This window comes from Podarcis vaucheri, assembly GCF_965113315.1.
Source record: "Podarcis vaucheri genome assembly, chromosome: 1".
Taxonomy (NCBI): Eukaryota; Metazoa; Chordata; class Lepidosauria; order Squamata; family Lacertidae; genus Podarcis; species Podarcis vaucheri.
In genome coordinates this window covers 23,280,811-23,302,731 of record NC_138759.1, presented here as the reverse complement: position 1 = coordinate 23,302,731, position 21,921 = coordinate 23,280,811, and the positions used below count along the sequence as shown (strand labels likewise).

Sequence of the window (21,921 nt, the reverse complement as noted above, 5' to 3'; positions counted from 1 at the left end):
CAATTAAGTCAGAATTGGATTGTGCAAACACAGAATTGGGGTGTTCAAGTTGTTACACTTCTAAACGAGTTCCCAAAGTCTGTTATCTGAAGGGTAACAGGCTCTCTCTCACCATCCAGCCTAAGAATCTGGCTAGTTCCCATTGCCTTACAATCACTGTCAGACTGTCAGTATCCCTTCTTATCTTGCCATTCTGCAGAAAGACTAGAGTCTCTGCAGGAGCACATTTTTCAGGGGTACAATAAGGGCAAAGGGTGGTGGGCATTATAATGTTCATCTGGCACTGGCATGGGGAAGATAATAAATGAAATCTATAGCTCCTTGCATTACATGCTATTAGCTTTGTTAAAATCTGTGCAAAACTGTCATCTTGAAATTTTTATAGATGAGATAGCTACCCAGCCTGGCAATAAAATGTCTCGCTCACAAAGCTGGTATGTATGAACTTCTGTCTCCAAGCCTCCCTCCCATGATCTTTGGCTTGCCTAGAAATGCTATAAGGAATATGCCTTCTAAATTAAATTCCTATGTGACTTCATTCCCTCCCCCCTTTTTCATATAAAAAAGGATCATGTGGAATTCTTCACAGCAGGCTGATAACTTCAACTCCGTAAAAGCAGGAGAGCTGGTGAACAAGGGCCACTATTGGACAAACAGGCCAAACCTTACGCCAAAGAATAAACGGACATAAATCTGACATCAAGAATCACAAAACAGAGAAACCAGTAGGAGAACACTTCAATCTCCCAGGACATTCTGTACAAGATCTCAAAGTAGCTGTTTTACTACAAAGGAATTTCAGAAATAGACTGGAAAGAGAAGCTGCTGAATTGCAACTCATTACCAAACTTAAAACCATGGAGAGACCTGGTTTGAACAAAGACATTGGATTCTTATCCCATTATACATGACTAAGCCATTTCTCACCTTCTCACCCCTTGGCTTTTCCTGTAAGACCTATTACAGTCGTTAAGAGTCGTCAACAGGCTCATCTCAGCTATCTGCCAATCTCCCATTCCCACCACCCTTCTGAGTAATACCCCTCCTCACCTTCTCACTATATAGAAGGATCTGGCAACTTCTGTTTCAGTGTATCTGAAGAAGTGTGCATGCACACGAAAGCTCATACCAAGAACTAACTTAGTTGGTCTTTAAGGTGCTACTGGAAGGAATTTTTTTTATTTTGACTAAGGGCCACTAGTAAACATGGTTTCTGTGGAACTTTATTCTTAGTTAACCTACAGCCAAAGCGAGGTCAACCAGACACAATATGACCCAGCATGCATTTCCACTGAGGGTAACGTGCAAAGGCTAGTGTATTTATCTGTACTTTTACAATGGATAAATACATTGTTCAAAACAGCTTGGAAGAAAGAGCTGTGACTGTCCATTAAGCTGGACACAATTTTTTACATATATATATACAGTGGTACCTTGGGTTACATACACTTCAGGTTACAGACTCCGCTAACCCAGAAATAGTGCTTCAGGTTAAGAACTTTGCTTCAGGATGTGGCCAAAAATGGAAGCAGGAAGAACTACCGACTCTGGAGGAATGGAGAATGAAGCTAACTGACTATGCAGAACTGGATAAACCAACTGGAAAAATAAGATATCAACGAGATCACAAGTTCATTGAGGACTGGGTGAAATTTACAGATTATTTGAAGAGTGTATGTGATGAACAAACAATGCTAGTGGGTTTTAAAGAAGCTTTGTGAAAATATAAGGAATATTTCAAGAATGTAAATATGTTTGAAAAGGTATTTTAAAAGGCGATACTGAATTTGGGGAATGCGTAGATAAAAATTTAAATACGGATGATTGTCAGAAAAGCTGAGGGAAGTCCAAAAGATGAAAATATGTCATTTATGAAATTGTTTGATTGGAGATATTTGTGCAAAACGTAATACAAATTTATTTTAAAAAAAACTTTGCTTCAGGATGAGAACAGAAATCACGCGGCAGCAGTGGGAGGCCCCATTAGCTAAAGTGGCGCTTCAGGTTAAGAACAGTTTCAGGTTAAGTACGGACCTCCGGAAGGAATTAAGTACTTAACCTTAGGTATCACTGTATATTCTTACATATGCAGCCAAGTTTGATAGCTACAACAGAAGGCCATGTTATGTTGCTAAAGCCACAGCAAAATGTAAATAAATTAATCATGACAAAGTTAAACGAAAGGCCATTATGTCTGAGCATCTGAGTGAAAGTGGCATGGAGCACAATACTAGAGCATGAATAGCAAGTGAACTAACGCAGCTGAAGCTGCTCTCCATAATGTGCATTTTAAGCAAAGATAAAATCAATAGCTTCTAAAGAACTGCTCAGGGAGCTAAAAGCATTTTTGTAATGATAGCGCATGCAGAGCACCTTCTTGAACATACCCAAGAGTACAATAAGAATTGCATACAAGCTGTCCAACGGCCTGGGTGTCACACAAGTGTACAATTATATCTGGAAACGAAATATGCCATCCTCAGAATCTAATTTAAAAAGAGCAAACATCTACTAGGGCTTATGTGAAGAAAAGCAAGCCAGGGAATAGTCAGGCTACGGTGTATGAAGTGGATTTTGGAAAATGTTTTCTTTTTTTCTGAATGAAAGCAATTCAACAGCTTCACAGACCATTTGTATTACTTTGGGTGGGTGAGGGTTCTAGTAGGAGTAGTAGGAGTAGTATGCCTCTAATTTTTATACTCTATTGAATAAAATGGAAGTTTTATTATTAGTTTCATATATCCAGTTGATCTTCCTATTTGAATCCTATCACAGCATCCCCTGGATTTTGATGCTTTCTCATTTCATTCTTATCTCTCGGGGTTCCCATTGCATTTCTTTCTCTATTAAATTTGCACTAGATTGCCGCTGTGCTGTTTCTCAATGGCAGGGACTGAAGGACAGCAGCCAGAAATGAGAAGGGCCACAGAATATGTGGGATGCTTCACTGCCATGGCTCTGGCAAAATATTGGGTACCACTGCAGAAGCAGAAGATGAGGGAGGGAACTTTTTCTAATTTCTCTGCTTACCTCATCAACCACCAATCAAATCTGGCCCAGCAGAAGTGGGGCGATAAGAATCTGGCCTACTAACCAGAAAAGCCCCTGGCTTCCTTGCCCCTGTTTACTTTTTGACTGAATTGTCTTCTCATTATATTAGCTACCACAAGATTTAGTGATGACCACCAACGTCATCACCAACGGCTTTAAAGGGGCTTAGACAAATTCATGGGGAATAAGGCTATGAATGGCTACTAGTCAAAACCGCTTAGAGGATTGTTGTTGTTTACAATTAAGCGGCATACAAATTCTGTTCAATAAAACAAATAAAACTGAGGCTGTAATATTTCCAATAATACCAGTTGCTAAGGAACACAAGTGGAAGAGTGCTATTGAACTCAGGTTCTGCTCTTTATTTTATTTATTTACTTCCTTACATTTATATCCCACTTTTGCCATCATGAAACCCAGGGCAGAATACGTGTAGTACCCAAGCAGTCAATCATCCAGACGCTAACCAGAGCCAGCCAAGCTTAGCTTCAGCAAGGTGGTGGCCTGATGTAACCATAACCTGGGGCCCTGGAAAATTTGTTGGATTCCCATGGGCATCTGGTTATCCACAATTAGAGAACAACACGCTCAGCTATATGGTCCTTTGGTCCGTGCCAGCAGAGTTACGTATTATTCCCTCAAGCTTAATTTATTCCAAACTGAGCACTCACCTTCCTATTTCTACACCTGAACCTTCTTTTTCTCTCACTCTGAATAATACTTGCATTCTTCCTTTTCCTCCAAATGCTGAACTGTGAGTTCTCCAACTCTCCCCCCACTCCCACTCCTTTCATTCAAGCTCCAGCAAAGAAAACCATGTTGGTATCAGCCTGAAATGTCTTTTGTCTTCTACTCCTAACAGTGCCTTATTATTTTATTCTTTCATGGTTTGATTACTCTCTCTTCTTTCTGACTGGCATCTCTCTCACCTTCACCCTGCATCTCCTTTCTCCCACATTTTCCCCTCGTTAAAGAATTCTATTCATTTGCTTCCATTTCCTTAGCTGATCCAGTTTAAGTTGCTGCTGCTTCTTTTTGTTCATTTAAAAAAATCTCTTCACTTCCTTTTATCTATCTCTGCTTCTTTCTCTTCATTTGCCTTCTTGTTTTGGTTGAGTCTACTGATAACGTTCCTCTTGGTTAAACCTCGGGTTGCTTCCTCCCCTTCTCTGTTCCTGCCCCCTTTTCTCTGGAACTTGCACAGTCTGTGCTTCTTCCTCCTTGCACACATTTCAGCAGCCTCTGAAAACTTACCTTTGCTACCAAGCCTTTGACATCTGATCTCTGCCTCTCCATCTTCCTTGTACTCAAAGGAACATAGGAAGTTGCCTTGAGTCACCCACTGGTCCACCTAGATCTGTACTGCTTGAAGCATCTCTGCAGGGATCGAGCAGGAGCTTTCCCCAGCTCCACCTGGAGACACCAGGAACTGAAGCCGAGACCTTCATAGAAGCATAGAACTGTATAGTTGGAAGAGACCACAAGGGTCATTCTAGTCCAACTCCTTGCTATGAAGGAATCTTTTTGCCCAACGTGGAGCTCAAACCCATGAGCCTGGGAGTACTATGCAACTGAGCTATCCCATGCAAAGCAGGTACTGTACCACTGAACCACGGTCTTCCCCTCTCCCTACAAAGGCGCTTCTAAAGAAAAGTTGTGGGCAGTGTTTGTTCTTCTTAATACAACTATTGCACACTACCTAGATTCTAAGGTGCTTCATAAATTATAATTGTGAATTCAGTCACTTGTATATTGCTGTTGGGTTGCATGCATCCAGAAGGAAGGAAGGAAACCACCTCCTCAAAGGATGCTCCTGCTACTGGAAAGGGAGCAGGCAGGAGACATCTTCCGAATCTTCTATCCCCCTAAAGCACCTTGCACCTTTTGCAACTGAGTTCCCAGGTGGGGGCAGGTGGCAGTGTTAGAAAATCAGATATACAAGCTAGGTGTCAAATGGCACCTTAAACCTGGGTTACAGTCATCAAAACGGAGTGCCTAGTTACCATTTTGGAGTCAGCTTTTTCAATACGACTTTTTGGTTCCTGAAATTCATTCTGATTGTGCAGATAAAATATAATGGATAGAATTCTGCACGATGTGTGGAAACAGTCAGGGTCCAAGGATCCCCAGGCGTGCATCTCCAGGTAGTGGAGACGTCAGGCGCATCTTCACTGGATTGGCAAATGGCCAATATCCAGGTGCAAAATGCACCTGGCAAATTTCAAATGCTGGCGGGTGATGACTCTCCGAAACAATATGAGAAGTGGGGCTCCGTCCTCCATCCAAGCAAAGAAAAAGCACTGTGAGGGACACATTTTAGCTAGACAAAATAAAATAAAAACTATCAAGGAGGCAGAAAACAGGGCTGGTGAGGGGGGTGGCCTGGGAAGAAGTTGGGAGGCTGAGGAAGGTGTGTAGCCAGGGGATAATTCTGAGGGTCAAATAGGCTCTCCATCCCTGGCCTAGCTACCGATAGCCAATTGTGACCAGATATGAATAGCTACATTGTGGGTTCTTCCCTCCTGATCACATAAGAAAGTGACAGAATGTTGGGAACTGGCAATAATAATAATAATAATAATAATAATAATAATAATAATAATAATAAAATTATGTATACCCCGCCCATCTGGCTGGGTTGCCCCAGCTGCTCTGGGCAGCTTCTAGCATATATAAAAACACAGTAAAACATTAAACCTTAAAAAGCTTCCCTAAACAGGGCTGCCTTCAGATGCCTTCTAAAAGTCAGATAGTTGTTTATTTCCTTGACATCTGATGGGAGGGCATTCCACAGGGTGGGTGCCACTACCGAGAAGGCCCTCTGCCTGGTTCCCTGTAGCTTCACTTCTCGCAGTGTGGGAACCGCCAGAAGGCCCTCAAAGCTGGATCTCAGTGTCTGGGCAGAATGATGGGGGTGGAGACGCTCCTTCAGGTATACTGGGCCAAGGCTGTATAGGGCTTTAAAGGTCAGCACCAACACTTTGAATTGTGCTCAGAAACGTATTGGGAGCAATGTAGGTCTTCCAGGACCGGTGTCAGCAGCTGCTCCCAGTCACCAGTCTAGTTGCCGCATTCTGGATTAATTGTAGTTTCGGAGTCACCTTCAAAGTTAGCCCCATGTAGAGCACATTGCAGTAGTCCAAGCGGTAGATAACCAGTGCATGTACCACTCTGGTGAGACAATGCGCAGGCAGGTAGGGTCCCAGCTGGCATACCAGATGGAGCTGGTAGACAGCCGCCCTGGACACAGGATTAACCTGTGACTCTATGGACAGTTGTGAGTTGTTAAAGGGTTAAAATGTAGAGTCGTGGCAATTACACTTCAAGGGGTAGAAACCCCCTCAGGAGATTGTTGGTGCTGACCCTTCCACTGCAGGAGGGAGGGGCAATGTTTTATTCATGTAGCTGTTAATTAGTACATAGCTTAATTTAATATCCAGTAATGAGCCCAAGGGATACCCAGTTGCGTCAAGTAACTCCAAGGTCAGATGAGTGGTGTTTTTACATTGCCAAGCACTGATGAGGATTTCTTGCTCCTGTTTAGTTATCACAGAAGCTTGCAGCGCTTGGCAGAGGCTTTTCATCACAGAGCACACAAGGGGTAGGCGAATTGCCAGTTATACATGGTCCAGAGTCAACTTCTTCTGCACCAACCATTCCAACAGGAAGCCTGCAGAGCTGATTAGGCAGAAGACAGGTGTGTAAGGGTGTCCCCATGCGATAATAATGTTGTTGGTATCCATCTGTCTCGAGAGACAATGGAGTGTGCCTCCAGGGGTGAGTAGCACTGAAATGACCTCCTTGGGTGGAGTTTGTGTGGAGGTCCTAGAATGCCTAGATGACAAGACCCACCTTCTCAGCCTCACTGATGTGGTCCAGAGGAAAGCAGAGCAATACATTAGATACCAGCTTGGCTGCAGGAGTTGCCAGAAGGAGGCATACAAATTGCCATCCAACCATCTTAGGGACTCCACTCCAGATTTGTGTAGTGTTTACTCTGAATATCAAACGCTGGGGATCACAGGTAAGGAAAACACAGTTGTACTCGGGTCCTGCTTGCGGGCTTCCCAGAGGCATCTGGCTGGCCACTGTGACAACAGGATGATGGACAAGATGGGCCTCTATCCTGATCCAGCAGAGGTTTTCTTCTGTTTTCCGTAGGGAGGAGAGGATTAGCCCAAACGAAGACAACACAAAAGTCCCAGGGCAGACAAACAGCACATCCTCTAAGTCCTCTATCCTGGGCTATGGAGAACAGAAATACCTTCACTTTTGTACTTGGTTTAAGTAGTCCTGCAAGAAGGTACTTAAAACTATATATAGTTTAAAGTGTATTTCTTAAGAAATCCACTTTTAAAGTGTAGAATAGTTTCTGTGAACAATAATTCTCTTGCTTTGTTTATTTGAAATATGCTACTTGGCTGCAACCATTGTGCAAAGGTCCTCCTGTATTTATTTTGTTTAAAATGGCGCTTGCCTCTCAATACCGAACAACTGAAAGCTTGTTTCCAGCTAAGCTATTTAATACGCTGAGCTCACCCAGCCGACGGCAAACGTCTTAAAGCTGCAAGAGCATCAGTTGAAAACTTCTGCTTTGAATGCAAAGGCTGGCCAATTAACTGGAACAGCTCCTCTTAATTTAAGAAGGTATCACCTTGAAGTTTTTGTACGAAAGAAAGAAAGAAAGAAAGAAAGAAAGAAAGAAAGAAAGAAAGAAAGAAAGAAAGAAAATGTCAGCAACATAAAATGCTGCATTCAGGACTTGCAGAAGCAGTAATTCTCAATATCCACGTTAGGTGTTTTTTGTACCACCTGCACATCCAAAAGGAAATGAAAGGAATAGCCAAGGGAACAGGTCACATGACATGTTCTGAAATATGCCTGTGTTTAGCTTCTTAACTGCATTCACTCTTCCTTCTGCTGCAGACCATGGTGAGAAATCTTTCTGGCCCAATCCCCACCTCCCACAGGCTAACTTTGACATCATTATGACTTCAGGTGACTTTTCTCCCCTTCCCACCCTTCCAGGTCTTCTGAAACACTGTTCAAAGTGCTACTCTGCCAACCGGCTGAGCCTGCAGAAACAGCCTTTCAGCCAAGCCCTGCCCTTACCTGCGCAACACCTGACATCACATATGACACCAGGTGGGTATGATTTGGCCACAAGGGGAGCCCTAGAAGAACCTAACTGTAGGCAATACAACACTGCTGCTAGGTCTAAAGGTGCAACTACAAAGAACATATGGCACAGGAAAACCACAAATAAATCCCTTTGCCCTGTAACTTTTAAGCTCACTTCCTCCCATGCTGAGACAATAATCAAACTGAGCACTTTCTCACAGCTGCCAGCCAGTAACGTTGCGCAAGGTCAGAACATCTACAAGCTATAGGGGTGCTGTTTGTAGCAGCTTCCCAGAGTTATACATAACATGTAGTTCTGTCCCAAGATATCAAATTCCTACTCAACCCCCACCCTGAACACAAGACAACTCAGGGCATTTCCTCTTTTGAACGTTTTTGCTGGCACAATCACAGGGCTGCAGATGCATACCCTGGCAAGGGAACAGTGCTCACGTATGCGATTTGCATCTCTTCACACATTCAAGCAGACCCAAGTTTACCAATGTGCTAGAGGGGAAAGGAAAATTCGCCTTGGGAAAGTGCAATGGGCACAGAGAGAAGGGCGACAGCACGTTACATGCAATTCTGCTGCTTTGCACATCTGAATGCTGTTCTGCAATACAGGCAGAAGGCCATAGGACTGCCATTTACAGGTGGAGGGATAGCTTAACCAGACTCTTCTTCTTGTCCTTTGCATCCGCCATAAATCACAACAAGGTATCGACTATGTTACTCACCTGAAACCTGTGAACCAGCTCCAGCGACTGGCTGTCATTTTGGTCAGCTTCAATGATGACGTCCGTCAGTTTGTGTATGATCACATCTAATGGACCCTGATCTTCTATCGGTTTGGTAAGGTCAAGCTGGAAAAGTCAAAAAAAGCAGGAAGTAGGTTTATTCTGTGTGAGATCAAATCTGGGTGTTCAGATGGAAACTCAGCTCCAGATATAAAGATACAGAGAATATGAGAATATCATGCTGTACAGTTGAACATGCCAACCTGACCTACTGAGCTGGGCCTTCTACACACCTGCGTCACATTGGCAGTGGCATTCTAAGGGGTGCTGAACTAATAGCCATGAGCTACCATTTCCCAGAACCACTGCAGTCAGAATACAAAGATGTTTTACACCAGTTCAGCTTATTGATCTATCTAGCTCAGTTCTATCTACTCAAGACAGTAGCTCTGCAATATCACCAGGCAGGCCTGTCTTCTGCAGCCCTACAAGATACCTGCAAACTTATTCCTGTTTTCTTCAGAATAGTCCGAAGGCTCATAGTATGGTTAAGTTTCCAGCCAAAGCTAAAGCTTTTGTAGAATAAAATATCTCCAATGCCACCTTGACCTGTCTTCCCTCTTGTGTCTGTATCCCTCCGGGCACCAAGATGAATCTTAAGGCACTCTTGTCCACTGTCATGCACTCAATGTTTGCACCAAGGAACAATTGATCTTACATATCCAATTCTGAGTTGGGAAGGATTATGTAGGAAGACATCCAATCAAATGCTTAAATGGGCCTCCCTCCCCACCTCTCACCAGCAAATGAATAAAGCTAGACCATGTTGTGCCACAGGAACAGAGAAGGAAGAACTATGCCAAGGCCACTTCTGTAGCATCTAGCCCAGGGGTCCCCAAACTTGTGGCTTGTGGACCATCAGTGGCCTGCAAGCTTTCTTCAGATGGTCTATGGTATGTCTGTGGATTTGTGGCTGAAAATGGGAGATGGCACACCCATTGCACTGAATATTCATATTGATTTTTAATTGTATTTTTATTGCTTCTTCATTTAATAATATAAATAATTTTATAATTTCACTTATTCAAATTATTAAATTTAATTATTATGTAGAAGAGCAAATTTCAGGAAATGTACATTGCATGACAAACTATACCGGCTGAAATCTTCTCTTTTTATACATCTGCTGAAGGTCCTCTTTTGCATCTAACCACCTCAGCAGGACAGATCCACTTTTGAACACGCAGGTGGGGCCTGTGATTGTCATTTGCAGTTTGGGCTCCGTATTGATTTGGAATTAATTGAGTGCACTGTTATTTAATGTGGCCAAGCAAAGATAAGTGTTTTGAAAAAGAAAGAGGAAATCCAGAAAAGCTAAGTAGTAGAAACTGCTGCATTTGCCAATGCCAAATCACCACTCTAAAATCCTGGGGGGAAGTGCATGGGCGGAACATGCCTTTGTCTGTGTGTCCCAATAGCACAACAACCTTAAATCTACAGGAAGTGCATGAGGCTCAGCAGAAGAACACAAGACCCTAGTGAGGCATTGGCAAGCGACCCTGAAATAGCAAAATTTCGCATGCGCAGAAGCATCCTTTTAAGTTCACTTATATCAGGTGATCAGGCTGGCCTGCAGGCAGGTTGCTCACAGCACTTAAAAAAGAAAGAACTGTGTTTGCTTCCGTTTGAACTCTACTTTCCCTCCACGGCCCCCAAGTTCCTCGGAAGACAAGCAGGATGTAACAGAGACAATTAAGTTCTAGTGTCGTTTGCATGCAACGCAGGAGACAGAAAGGCAAACAAAAGTTTCACCACCACAAAACACGTACTGAATCATGCGGCTGAGCATAAGGCAACAACTGCACATGCAGAGCAAGAGACGGAAAGAGCACTTTGGTATTGCAGAGTCACAAAGAACTTTAAGCTGTTATAAAGGAGGAACTTGAGACTCAAGGGCTCTCCTGTCCTCCCTTTCCAAGCAGCTGTAGGAAAGCAGGACTATAGTTCAACGTCACAGCAGGGAGGCGAGGAGGAAGGGGAAGAAGGAATCCAGCAGCAGCAGTGCAAGAGCCATTATTCCCTCACCCCAAATAGCGTGAATGTAAACAATTCAAATAAGGATGAGATATAAGAAGCTGTTGTTTTTTAACCACGCAGTTGCTTGGTTTGTATTCATGCAAACATGATGCAATTATTTCCCCTGCTACAAATTCCAATGCTGGGGAGCATCTAATGAAGAGAGGAAGAACCTGTGGCCCTCCAGATGTTGTCGGACTACAAATCCTATCAGTCCCAGCCAGCATGGCCAATGGTCAGGAATTGTGGAAGGACATCTGGAGGTCCACATCATCCACAGGCATAACGATGGATGATGGGAGTTGTAGTTCAGCAACAACTGAAGGGCCAAAGGTTCCTCAGTCATGGTCAAGACCAGTGTTTCCCAAACTTGGGTCTCCAGCTGTTGTTGGACTACAATTCCCATAATTCCTGACCACTGGTCTCACTAGCTAGGGATTATGGGAGTTGTAGTCCAACAGCAGCTGGAGACCCAAGTTTGGGAAACACTGGTCTAGATCAGTTGTGAGGGACCTTTGACCCTTCAGATGTTGCTGAACTACAAATCCCACCATCCATCGTTATGCTTGCTGAGGCTGATGGGAGCTGAAGTTCAACAACATCTGGAGGATTAAGGTTCCCCTCACCTGGTCTAGTCTGCAGGCAAAAACTCATGGAAAAAATTGGAAAGCAAAAAATTGAGGTTTCGTTTTTTAAAGGGGAGTGGGGTTCACCTCCCTGGCCAGAGGTATGCCTTCTATGTACTGTATTCCTTGTTATGCGATGTACATTACAGATGAATCAGCTATTTGGCCATCACAACTTTAAAATCCTCATATTAACCTGTTTACTGCAAGGATTATTCAATTCAGAAATCTTTACCCTAAAAGATGCGAGGGTCAAGCGGGCAAAGAATCATACTGCTCATATTTAGCCACATAATATGTAAAGTTCCTGCACAACACAAGGTTAAGAAAAATAATTAGCCACCTGAAACCGCTTGAACACAAGGAACAAATGCTCAGTATGTTGCTCGAGTTTTCCTCTAAATGGGGAAGGTTCTTTTGCCCAAAGTGCTTGAATAGGAGAAAGCGCTGCTCTGTATGGTGTAAGCAGATTTCTAAATGCGGAACAGGTTCTCTAGATCGTGACCCCAAACAGCGAGAACCAACAGCTTCGACCGATATTGCAAAGATTAAGCTGTTTGCAAAGAAGTTCTCCATGTTCTCAGAACAATTCATAGCTGTAGAAAGTAAACATTTCTAAACTGCGCAAGGTTTGGAGCTTTTCCACCTTTCCTTTGTATACTGGCATGAAAAGTCCTTACATGAAGCCTTTTCAGCAGAAATATCAGCTCCTGTCACAAGTCTGACAAAGTCTAGTGCACATTTCTGATGGCCCTCTGCTGAGCAAAACAACGAGCCACTGTTTCTCCTTGGCTGGAATTCCAGCCCCTCCTGCTTCCTGGTCTTTGCAGCATCTCTCCAAGTTTTCCCTCACATCTGACATGTTCACCCCCCAAAATGTTAAGGTTTATTCCAGAGAATTCAGCGCATTGCTCTCACTCTCAGACTCTGGACCCCGCAACTAGGAGACAAAAGCTGCCAAAATAAAAGAAAGGACTCCAGGGCAAGGGACTTTTCAATGCGGGATACAGCGAGGGAGGTGTAACATGGCAAGAAGAGATGGGTGGTTATTCAGTGAAAGGAAATAAAAATCTTAGAAAGGAAAGAATGCCTTAAAGGCTGTAACAATTCATAATTGGCCACTTCATGCATTGAAACCCCAGGTGCCATCTCTCTATGGACATCTACCATTTTTCTCCTGCAATTGTTCCCTAGCCACAAACTTTATAAATGAAACTTTTTATTCCCCGTGTGTGCCTAGAATTCTTTTCCACTTTGTGTGTTCCTGTTGTAGAGAATGCTCCCCGCTTTCTTTTTTATTTCGGTTATAATAATGACCTGCATTTCTGAAGTTATTTCTAGGGATTACTAAGATAATGTATCTATGAAGCCCTATATAGAGGACTATAAAAACATGAAGGGTTATTTTGCTCTTACAGCAGTTTTAGGGAGCGCAACTCAAGAATTCTGCACATGATAGTTAGACAAAACTCTTTTGATTACTAAACCCAATGTGGTTAACATCTAACTTGCATTGTACTGATTGGAATTAAAGTTTAACATTTGGAGGGTGCCAGAATCTAGAGTTCATGACTGCACCTCATGCTGTAACACCTACAAAGGCAAAAGCATTTCTATGTTCTTTGTACTTCGCTCCAGCATCAGATTTATGGCACACTAACATATTTCCATAAATTGTACAATTCAATGCTGGTAATTTCAGTGTTCTCTGGCACCGGGTAAGCCTTCTTCTGAACAGAATGTACAGCGCCCGTCTACATTGACCTTGGCCAAAGTCTGTATATGGTATTCCTAAGGCGGTTTGTAATAAGTATGATTGCTCACTTAGGGTTACTGAGCCAGAATAGCTTGTTTTTCTTCTTCCTTTGCTTCAACATTTGAGATTTCAGTTTATCACAGTCCATCAAGACCAAGCAATTTAGCATGCAGTTTCCTGGGCAAAAAAAAAAAAAAAAGCTTCAATTCATTCTTGCCATATAATCTCTTACCAATATATTCTTATTACAGTGGCACCTCGGGTTACAGACGCTTCAGGTTACAGACTCCGCTAACCCAGAAATAGTACCTTGGGTTAAGAACTTTGCTTCAGGATGAGAACAGAAATCGCACGGCAGCAGCAGGAGGCCCCATTAGCTAAAGTCGTACCTCAGGTTAAGAACAGTTTCAGGTTAAGAACGGACCTCCAGAACGAATTAAGTTCTTAACCCGAGGTACCACTGTATTACATTTTTATCCTGCCATTTTCCCAAACAGCTCAGGGTAGCGTACACTGTTCTCCCACATCCCACCTGTGTTATCCTCACAACCACCCTGTGAGGTAAGTCAGTTTGGGAGATGCCTGGCTGGAAATCGATCATGGAGATGCCTGCCTACATAACTGTCATGACTAAGTGCGTGAGCTCACTACCGATACATGAGCTTCCATCATGCAGCCAGGCCTTTAGAAATGCTTCAGTAGACATCAGCCTAAGGAGAAGCAAATTGCCACCCCAAAATCTCGTAATATTATTCATCCCTATCTGAAGACGAAGAGTCCTCTGTTGTAAGCAAGAGAAATCCGTGCCTCTTTAACAGTAACAACATCAAAGAAAATTGCCCTGGGACTGCAGAGCTGAAGGGGACCACATGTTGGTCTCTGCAATCAGCCAGGGAAACAAGAGCAACTGGGAAGCTTCTCCCTCTGACATCCAGAAACAACAATATGGCAAGGTGCAGAAGAACCCAGCCCCATCCATCGCCCAATGAAGGAACAGTTGAAGGGCGTTTGCAACCCTCAACCCACCCCCAGCCAAGAAGAGCACTCTGTTCTGGTTGCCCTGGGATTGCAGAAGAAAGCAGAAAAACAAAACTCTGGTCCCATCCATGGGTCAAAAGACAAAGGGGGCACTCCAAAGCTGCTCTCCAAACAAGAGCAACCAGCAAGATCAGCCTGGTCTGAAACAAGAATAAATGCTTCTTACCTCACCGCTTTGGTATATTTTCATGCCACGTCCTTTTCTATGTATATCTATGGGTTTTTTGCTTTTGTTTTTTTAGCTTGTAAGCCTGAAGACAGGTCCTCAACTTTATGATTGATGTAAGCCATTTTTGGAGGAAATGATTGTCTGAAAAAGTGGGGTGTAAGTAAGTAAGTAAGCAAGTAAATAAATTAAATTAGTGTGTGTGTGTGTGTGTGTGTGTGTGTGTGAGAGAGAGAGAGAGAGAGAGAGAGAGAGAGAGAGAGAGATGTGATTTTGGAGTTGGGCAGCCATGTTTAAATTTAAACATTAGTGCACCTTCTCAAGCTTTGAAAACCCTGCTGAATCCCAATTGCTCAGTCACGAAGAAGCTTCCATAAAGTGGGATTAGAGGTCTATATAGCTGCAGATGTCATGTAAAACAATTTCTCAGCTAAGTCAGGCCCGAAAGCCTTTGCGTGGAAGTGCATGGGTGTGAACCTCAGGCTTAAAGCAGGTGTGCCTAACTGACAGCTGCATGGCAGACACAGACTGAAAGCTGCACCAGCAGTTAGAAAGCCACACATGTATGACTGGGAAATGACGATAATGGATGTATTAGTAAAACGTAAAGATCTACAGCAGCTAGCCTATCTGACAGCAACCAGGCAGACTTTAGAGCCATGCTGTGCGTGCCGCTTGTTAAGTCGTTTAATCAACTTTAATGTGTTCCCATATCATTTCTACCCACTTGGAAGAGATCTTCCCCCTCCCCTCCCCTTGCCGCCGCCGCTCTCCCCTCCCCTGTCCAGTTGCCAAAATCAGCTCAGCTATGTTAATACTTGCAGCAGTTAGCATAGAGCCAAAGGGCACCGAGGCAGAACTGGTGGCATGAAAACCTCCCTTTGTGACAGAAGAACTATCCTGATCCCGTTGCAAAGGGCAAACTCAGAACAAACCATTGCAGAAGCTAATCAAAGAGTTGAAAAGTTCAACAAATGGGATTTCCATTTATCCCTCCCGCCCTGTTCTTACATGCTGCAGTTAAGTCATCTAATTATCCATTCCGGTTCTGCTGAAACAGCAGAGGGTCGAGAAAGGAAATATACTTCCATGTGGAATTTTCCCAGTTTTTTCTCCCCCTTCAGTGTCTGCCCGGACAAACATCTTTGCACTGAAGCAGGGAGCAACTTTCACCATGAAGGAAAGATGTCAAAGCACTAAGTTTCCTATTCTTCACAGAACAGGAAAAACCCAAGGTGGAGAATATCTGTCCAATCCAGTACAATTTGATTATGAACATCTGGATGTTAAAATAACTTCTAGTTGCTATTTTTACATAAGCCTGCACCAGGTGGAGACATTCATGATGAGGTTGGGCGATACTTTTGTACTATTCTGCATATAAAGTATTTGCATTACAGTGGGCAAGTGTCCTGCTTCACAGAGCACAGTCCTCTGTTTGAAGGCATTCTCTGTTTGGAACGCTGTGGACAGAAGTCACCCATCAAAATAGCAGCAGGCTAAGCTAATACAACAACTGCCCCGGTCAGTCTCTCTCCCCATCACGAGATGTATCCTATTTAAACTAAATTATAGCAATTTCTAAATTTTCATCTATGCATATAAATTAGCAAATGCAGATTTTATGACCCCTTTTGAGGGGGGTTAATGCGTTTCCTCTCTCTTTAGCAATGCATAAATGGGCAGCCTAATTTGTGTGACTACTACAAAGTACATTCCCCTGCCCTCTCTCTCCCCACCAGGGAGGAGCATTTTCAATAAAAGTTGTTTAGGAATATACCAATATTCAACTTTCCCCTGATTTCTACAAAATTTTTATTGATTTCTATTGTGGATAGAGGCAACTAGGGGAAGTTATGATCATATGTGAATATGGTGGGGAATCTGTGACGTTCTAGATGATATTGGAGTTCAGCTCCAGTCAGCATGGTGAATGGTCAGGGATGATGGGATTTGTAGTCCATAACATCTGGAGGGCATCATGCTCACATTTACCACATTAAGGCAGAAACCTTTCCCAGTCCTTTGATGGTCTTCAGCTAAGTTTTATGCAGAGTAGACCCACTGAAATTAATTTCATGTTCACTAATTTCAATGGGTGGTATTCAAAATTTAATTGCATACCACCCCTTACTCCCAATATTCTTCAACTAGAAGTGCAAGGGTAAACACTTTAAACAGACTAAAATCATATTATACTTTTGGAAGACAATATTTTATTTTATTTTGCATAATTGAATAAAGAGCTAGAGACTATATTTCTGTAAATTCATTGTTGTTCATTCCTCTTATTCTTGCTCTTAAATTCCTAGAGCTTAGTCATTCTTTACCATATGGTAATACTAAAGTTTTCCACTTTTGGGGTAACAACATGCTTGCTGCTATGATCATATAAAATGAGAAGTTTTACATGTTTATTTTTTTTACTCAAAATAAATAATAACAAAAAGGGATTTAATGGTATATCATATTGTAATGTTATTAAAATTTGTTCAACAATCATTTTCCAGTATCTTTGACTATGCCAGCACCACCACTACATATGAAAATATGTTCCAGACTCTCTCTTACACCTTTCAGCAAAGTCTAGACCAGACTAGAGTTGGAAACCATCTACACATAACTTTAAAACAGTTTTCTCTTATGTTTGCATTTAATGAGAATTTATGGGCCTTTCTCCAAAGCGTTCCCCAAGTTTCCATCAGAATATAATATCCAATCTCTCGTTGCTGTTTTATCGGGCATTCTTTTAACTTGTTCTGGTTCTCAGTCACATTGCAACACCAGGCGATAAATTTTGGAGAGTGTCTGTATTTCTAATTTTTAATATGTAAGCCACCCTTGGAAGAATACTACTTGGGAAGGTGGCATATAAATGTTTTAAAATAAAACAGTCCCAACAGGGCGTATCTGTGTGATAAAAGACTCGGCCACCTTTTGTAAACTGAATAGAGGCGGTGCCATCTTGCCCTTCACCTCAGGCAGAACAAAGTCTAGGGTCTGCCCCAGTTGTCTGGCATTATCAACTTTATATTTAAAGCTCTAGGAGATTCCAGGTTCAATAGTTCAGGGTACATCTGATGTCATGTGAGATAATATCCACAGATACATGAGTAAGTATCTGTAGATTTCCCCACCCCCACCCCCACAACATCAAAATTTATATTTGTTTCAATGCCGAGGGTATGAATTAACCAAAAGCAAATTCAGCTGCTCTCATTCTAAAGTATTTCTCTCTAAAGAAGTTGACTTGGCTTTGTTATCTTAAAAAGTTGTCAATGCAAACAGAAAAAAATAAAAAGTAGCACCACCACATTCTGCCCATGGGTATCCTCTTCCAATGGTAATAATATACAACAATCTTTTGTTGTATATTATTTGCCCCCAACAAATCACCTTGCCAACAAACATCACCTTGTCAACAAAGGTCTGTACAGTAAAAGCTATGGTTTTCCCAGTAGTAATGTATGGAAGTGAGAGCTGGACCATAAAGAAGGCTGATCGCCGAAGAATTGATGCTTTTGAATTATGGTGCTGGAGGAGACTCTTGCTAGTCCCATGGACTGCAAGAAGATCATACCTATCCATTCTGAAGGAAATCAGCCCTGAGTGCTCACTGGAAGGACAGATTGTGAAGCTGAGGCTCCAATACTTTGGCCACCTCACGAGAAGAGAAGACTCCCTGGAAAAGACCCTGATTGGGAAAGATTGAGGGCACAAGGAGAAGGGGACGACAGAGGACGAGATGGTTGGACAGTGTTCTCAAAGCTGCCAGCATGAGTTTGACCAAACTGCAGGAGGCAGTGGAAGACAGGAGTGCCTGGTGTGCTCTGGTCCATGGGGTCACGAAGAGTCAGACACGACTAAACGACTTAATAACGACAACATTTGTCCCCAACATTTCTCCTTCAATCATTTTGTGTATGAGAGCTACTCAAACAAAAAGACAGCACTGGCCTAGTAAAAACTTAATGGTGACTGCCTGCAAACCACATCCATGAAAATCAGGAGCCGATCCCATCCCCACTTCTCCCTCCTTTCCTTTGTTTACTTTAATGATATCAGTGTCTCAGTGACCTGTAGCTAGGACTCTATGAACATTGTATGTACCTTTGTTATCTATGAAAATCTTTCAATAAAATCAATCAGAAAAAATCACAACGGTTTAGCACTGCACCTACAATGATACAAGTACAAATAAACAAATCCCTCCTTGGCCTTCCATTGCCTTTGGGATTTATTTCTTTGCAGTGGCATGGATGCTGGCCACTTTAAATGTTCGCCCATTTAAAGCCCACTTAAGCCCACTTCAAATCCTTGTTGGAAAGCAAGGATTTATTTATTAAATTTATATACCGCAGGGGCTTTTTTCAGCTAGAACTCAGATCCAGAACCTCTCAGGTGGGCGCCATTGCCATTCTAAAAGAGCAAGGGAAGTGTTCATAGTGAGAAACAGCACCTCTTTTTCTAGAAAAATAGCACTGCATACCACCCTTCATCTGACAATTACAGGGCAATTTACAGTATAAAAACACAAAAATACGTAACTTGGGGGATGGGGAAGGATTTGCAACTGAAGACAGCAGGGAGCACTGACTGGTTTGTAGTGTGTGTGCTGGGTCACTGACTCAATGTGACCGAGGGAGAAGAGAAAACAATACAAACATAAATATGATCTAAGACAGAAAGCAAATATAACACTTTAACACTTTATGAAATCACTTATCCCTGTCAGTTACTTTCATTTAGATCACTGTCATTAGCCTGGCTCACAGAAAATGCTGAGCCATAGTTTGTTTAGCTAATGCGTGCTTTGTTCAAACTCAGCCTGATTTTTTGCTACACATGTAAACCTGAATGCGCACAAGTTAAATGTGCATAAATTGTGGGCTTTCTGTACACAGTAGGGTTAAAGATGTGAGCATTTAATACAGTCAAATATAGCAACCCCTGAAGGTGTATTTATTCCAAGCATAGCCTTTACCCAGGTGCAATTTTAACACACAGCATATTTTATTTGTTATATATTTTCCACCCAAGAGAAGTAGCTAGACAAAGTGCATTTGCTTTAGATAGTCACTAGGCTGTTTCAACGGTTTAGAATGAGCATACTCAACATGATGTTTCAATTACATTTATGATCCTGATTTTTATGATATTCATCAAATTGTATTTACATAACGATAGGACATTTTTGCACTTTTTTCTGTTTTAAAGCACATAATTTATGGCGCTGTTGATGTATAATGTGATAGCTAGTGAATAAATGTTTAAAAATTTAACGATGGGTTATTACAAAGGAAGCTTCCTTGTACACAGTCAGATCACTGGTCCATCTTGCTCAGTATTGTCTACACCCGCCTTTCTCAATCTTGATTCCTCAGATGTTGTTGGACTACAACTCCCATCATCCTTGACTGCTGGTCCTGCTAGCTAGGGATGATGAAAGTTGTAGTCCAACAACATCTGGGGAACCAGTGTTGAGAAAGGATGGTCTACACTGATTCACAGTGATTTTTCAGGGTTTGAGGCAGGAGTCTCTCTCTCCCAGCCCAGCTGGAGATGCCAGGGACTGAACCTGTGACCTTCCGCATGCAAGTCAAGTGCTCTGCCACTGAGCTATGGCTCTTCCCTTACCACTGAGCTACTTGCAACTCATTATTTATGAAAGGAGCTCAAGGTGGCAAACCTGAGTGTTCATTTTCTCATTTTATCCTCAAAAGAACCTGTGAGAAAGACCAAACTCTTGCTGGCCCAAATAAATTAAAGACTGGCCAGATTTTTTTTAAAAAAACCCAGATCTCCCCAGTTCAGCTTTTTAAAATTGAGAAGCAGGATATAAATACAGTCAAGATTATTCCCAAATCCAATGTTAAATTCTGACCATACCATGCAGGCCAGTTTAGCATGGATGATTTTCTCTATACAGAGGTACCTCGGGTTACAGACGCTTCAGGTTACAGACACCGCTAACCCAGAAATAGTACCTCGGGTTAAGAACTTTGCTTCAGGATGAGAACAGAAATTGCACAGTGGCAGCAGGAGTCCCCATTAGCTAAAATTGTACCTCAGGTTAAGTACAGTTTCAGGTTAAGAACGGACCTCCAGAACGAATTAAGTTCTTAACCAGAGGTACCACTGTACTGCATAAACTCCCAACAGCTTTGACTTCCTAGCTGCCAACACATTACACAGAAATTTTTACTTGAAATTTAAAAGCCTTAAAGAAGGAGCTCGTTTTGCAACAAAACCCCATTCAGTCAGCTCCCTAATTGGCTGCCTATATTTGCTACCAGCCGAAGATTTCGGAAACAAAAATCTACTGAAAGCTTTTGTGTCCCAACACAATCCAAGACGAAAGACAGGTTCCAATTTGGAACCCAACCCCCCCGCCCCAAAAAAACCCTTCTAAATAATGTGCTTTTCTTCTGACAAACATCAGAAAGAGAGAAAGCCACTTCTACTTTAAATTCACTGCAGACTCTCGGAGGGCCAAGCTTGTTACCAGAAAAAGATTATCAGGACTAATGAGAACTTTTAATGAACTGGATACGGGATTAGGCCTTGGTACGAACCAGTGCCAGATCAATACTTGCTTAGATTTGTTCACACAAAGTTATCAAGGAGCCAGGAAGTAGTTCAGAAATTTAGCACACGAGAAGTAGCTTACGTAGCCTCTCATGCTTACATTTCAGGGAAGCTACAATTACTTGAGAGCTGTACCTCTATTTTGGCCCTTTCATGATTCAACCATTTCTTATTGTGGACGGGGGAGACCATGCCCATGGAAAGAAGAAGCAGCCAGACGTCAGACGTTCTATGAAACATGTACATGATGTCAGGGTGTGTCTATTTTACCTTTTAAAACATTACAAGGCGGCTGAGTGGCTTGCATTCTTGCTCTCGCTTTTATTCACATCTGCTCACCAGTCTACAGTGCTGCCCTGACTCCCATGAATGCTGAAAGAACTGCAAGAGGACATAACAGTCAAGAGGTCTTCTGGCAGGCATTTCAGGAAGGCTATCTTTTTATTTTGTTGAAGTGTGTGAGAGGTTTATTTCTTAAGTTAAAGTAAGTTTTAAACTAGCAGTACAAGTCCACGTGCATGAGCTTCCATTTTCTCTCCTCTCTCCAAATCAGTTTTCCTTTCGTGCCACGTCTTTCAGCTTTTAAGTATGAGCTCAGGGATTGTGCTATTATTCTTCATAAGTTGCTGTGGGAGCCTTTTTTCAGCCAGAGGTTGAAATAAAATGGTTTTAGTAATAAACAACTCCATGCACCTGAAGTTATATGCGTATACGAGCTCATTAAAAGTAATTCATCATGACTTTTTATCCTTCGACAACTAA

General features: G+C 42.4%; 1 protein-coding gene across 1 annotated transcript in view; it reads right to left on the bottom strand.

Moving 5' to 3' along the window:
* ITPK1 (inositol-tetrakisphosphate 1-kinase) overlaps positions 1-21,921 on the bottom strand; it is a 136,311-nt gene that overhangs the window by 47,213 nt on the left and 67,177 nt on the right. Inside the window, exon 3 of the mRNA XM_082233928.1 lies at positions 8,910-9,035. Within this exon, the coding sequence (XP_082090054.1) occupies positions 8,910-9,035 (126 nt within the window). The remainder of the gene's footprint in view (positions 1-8,909; positions 9,036-21,921) is intronic.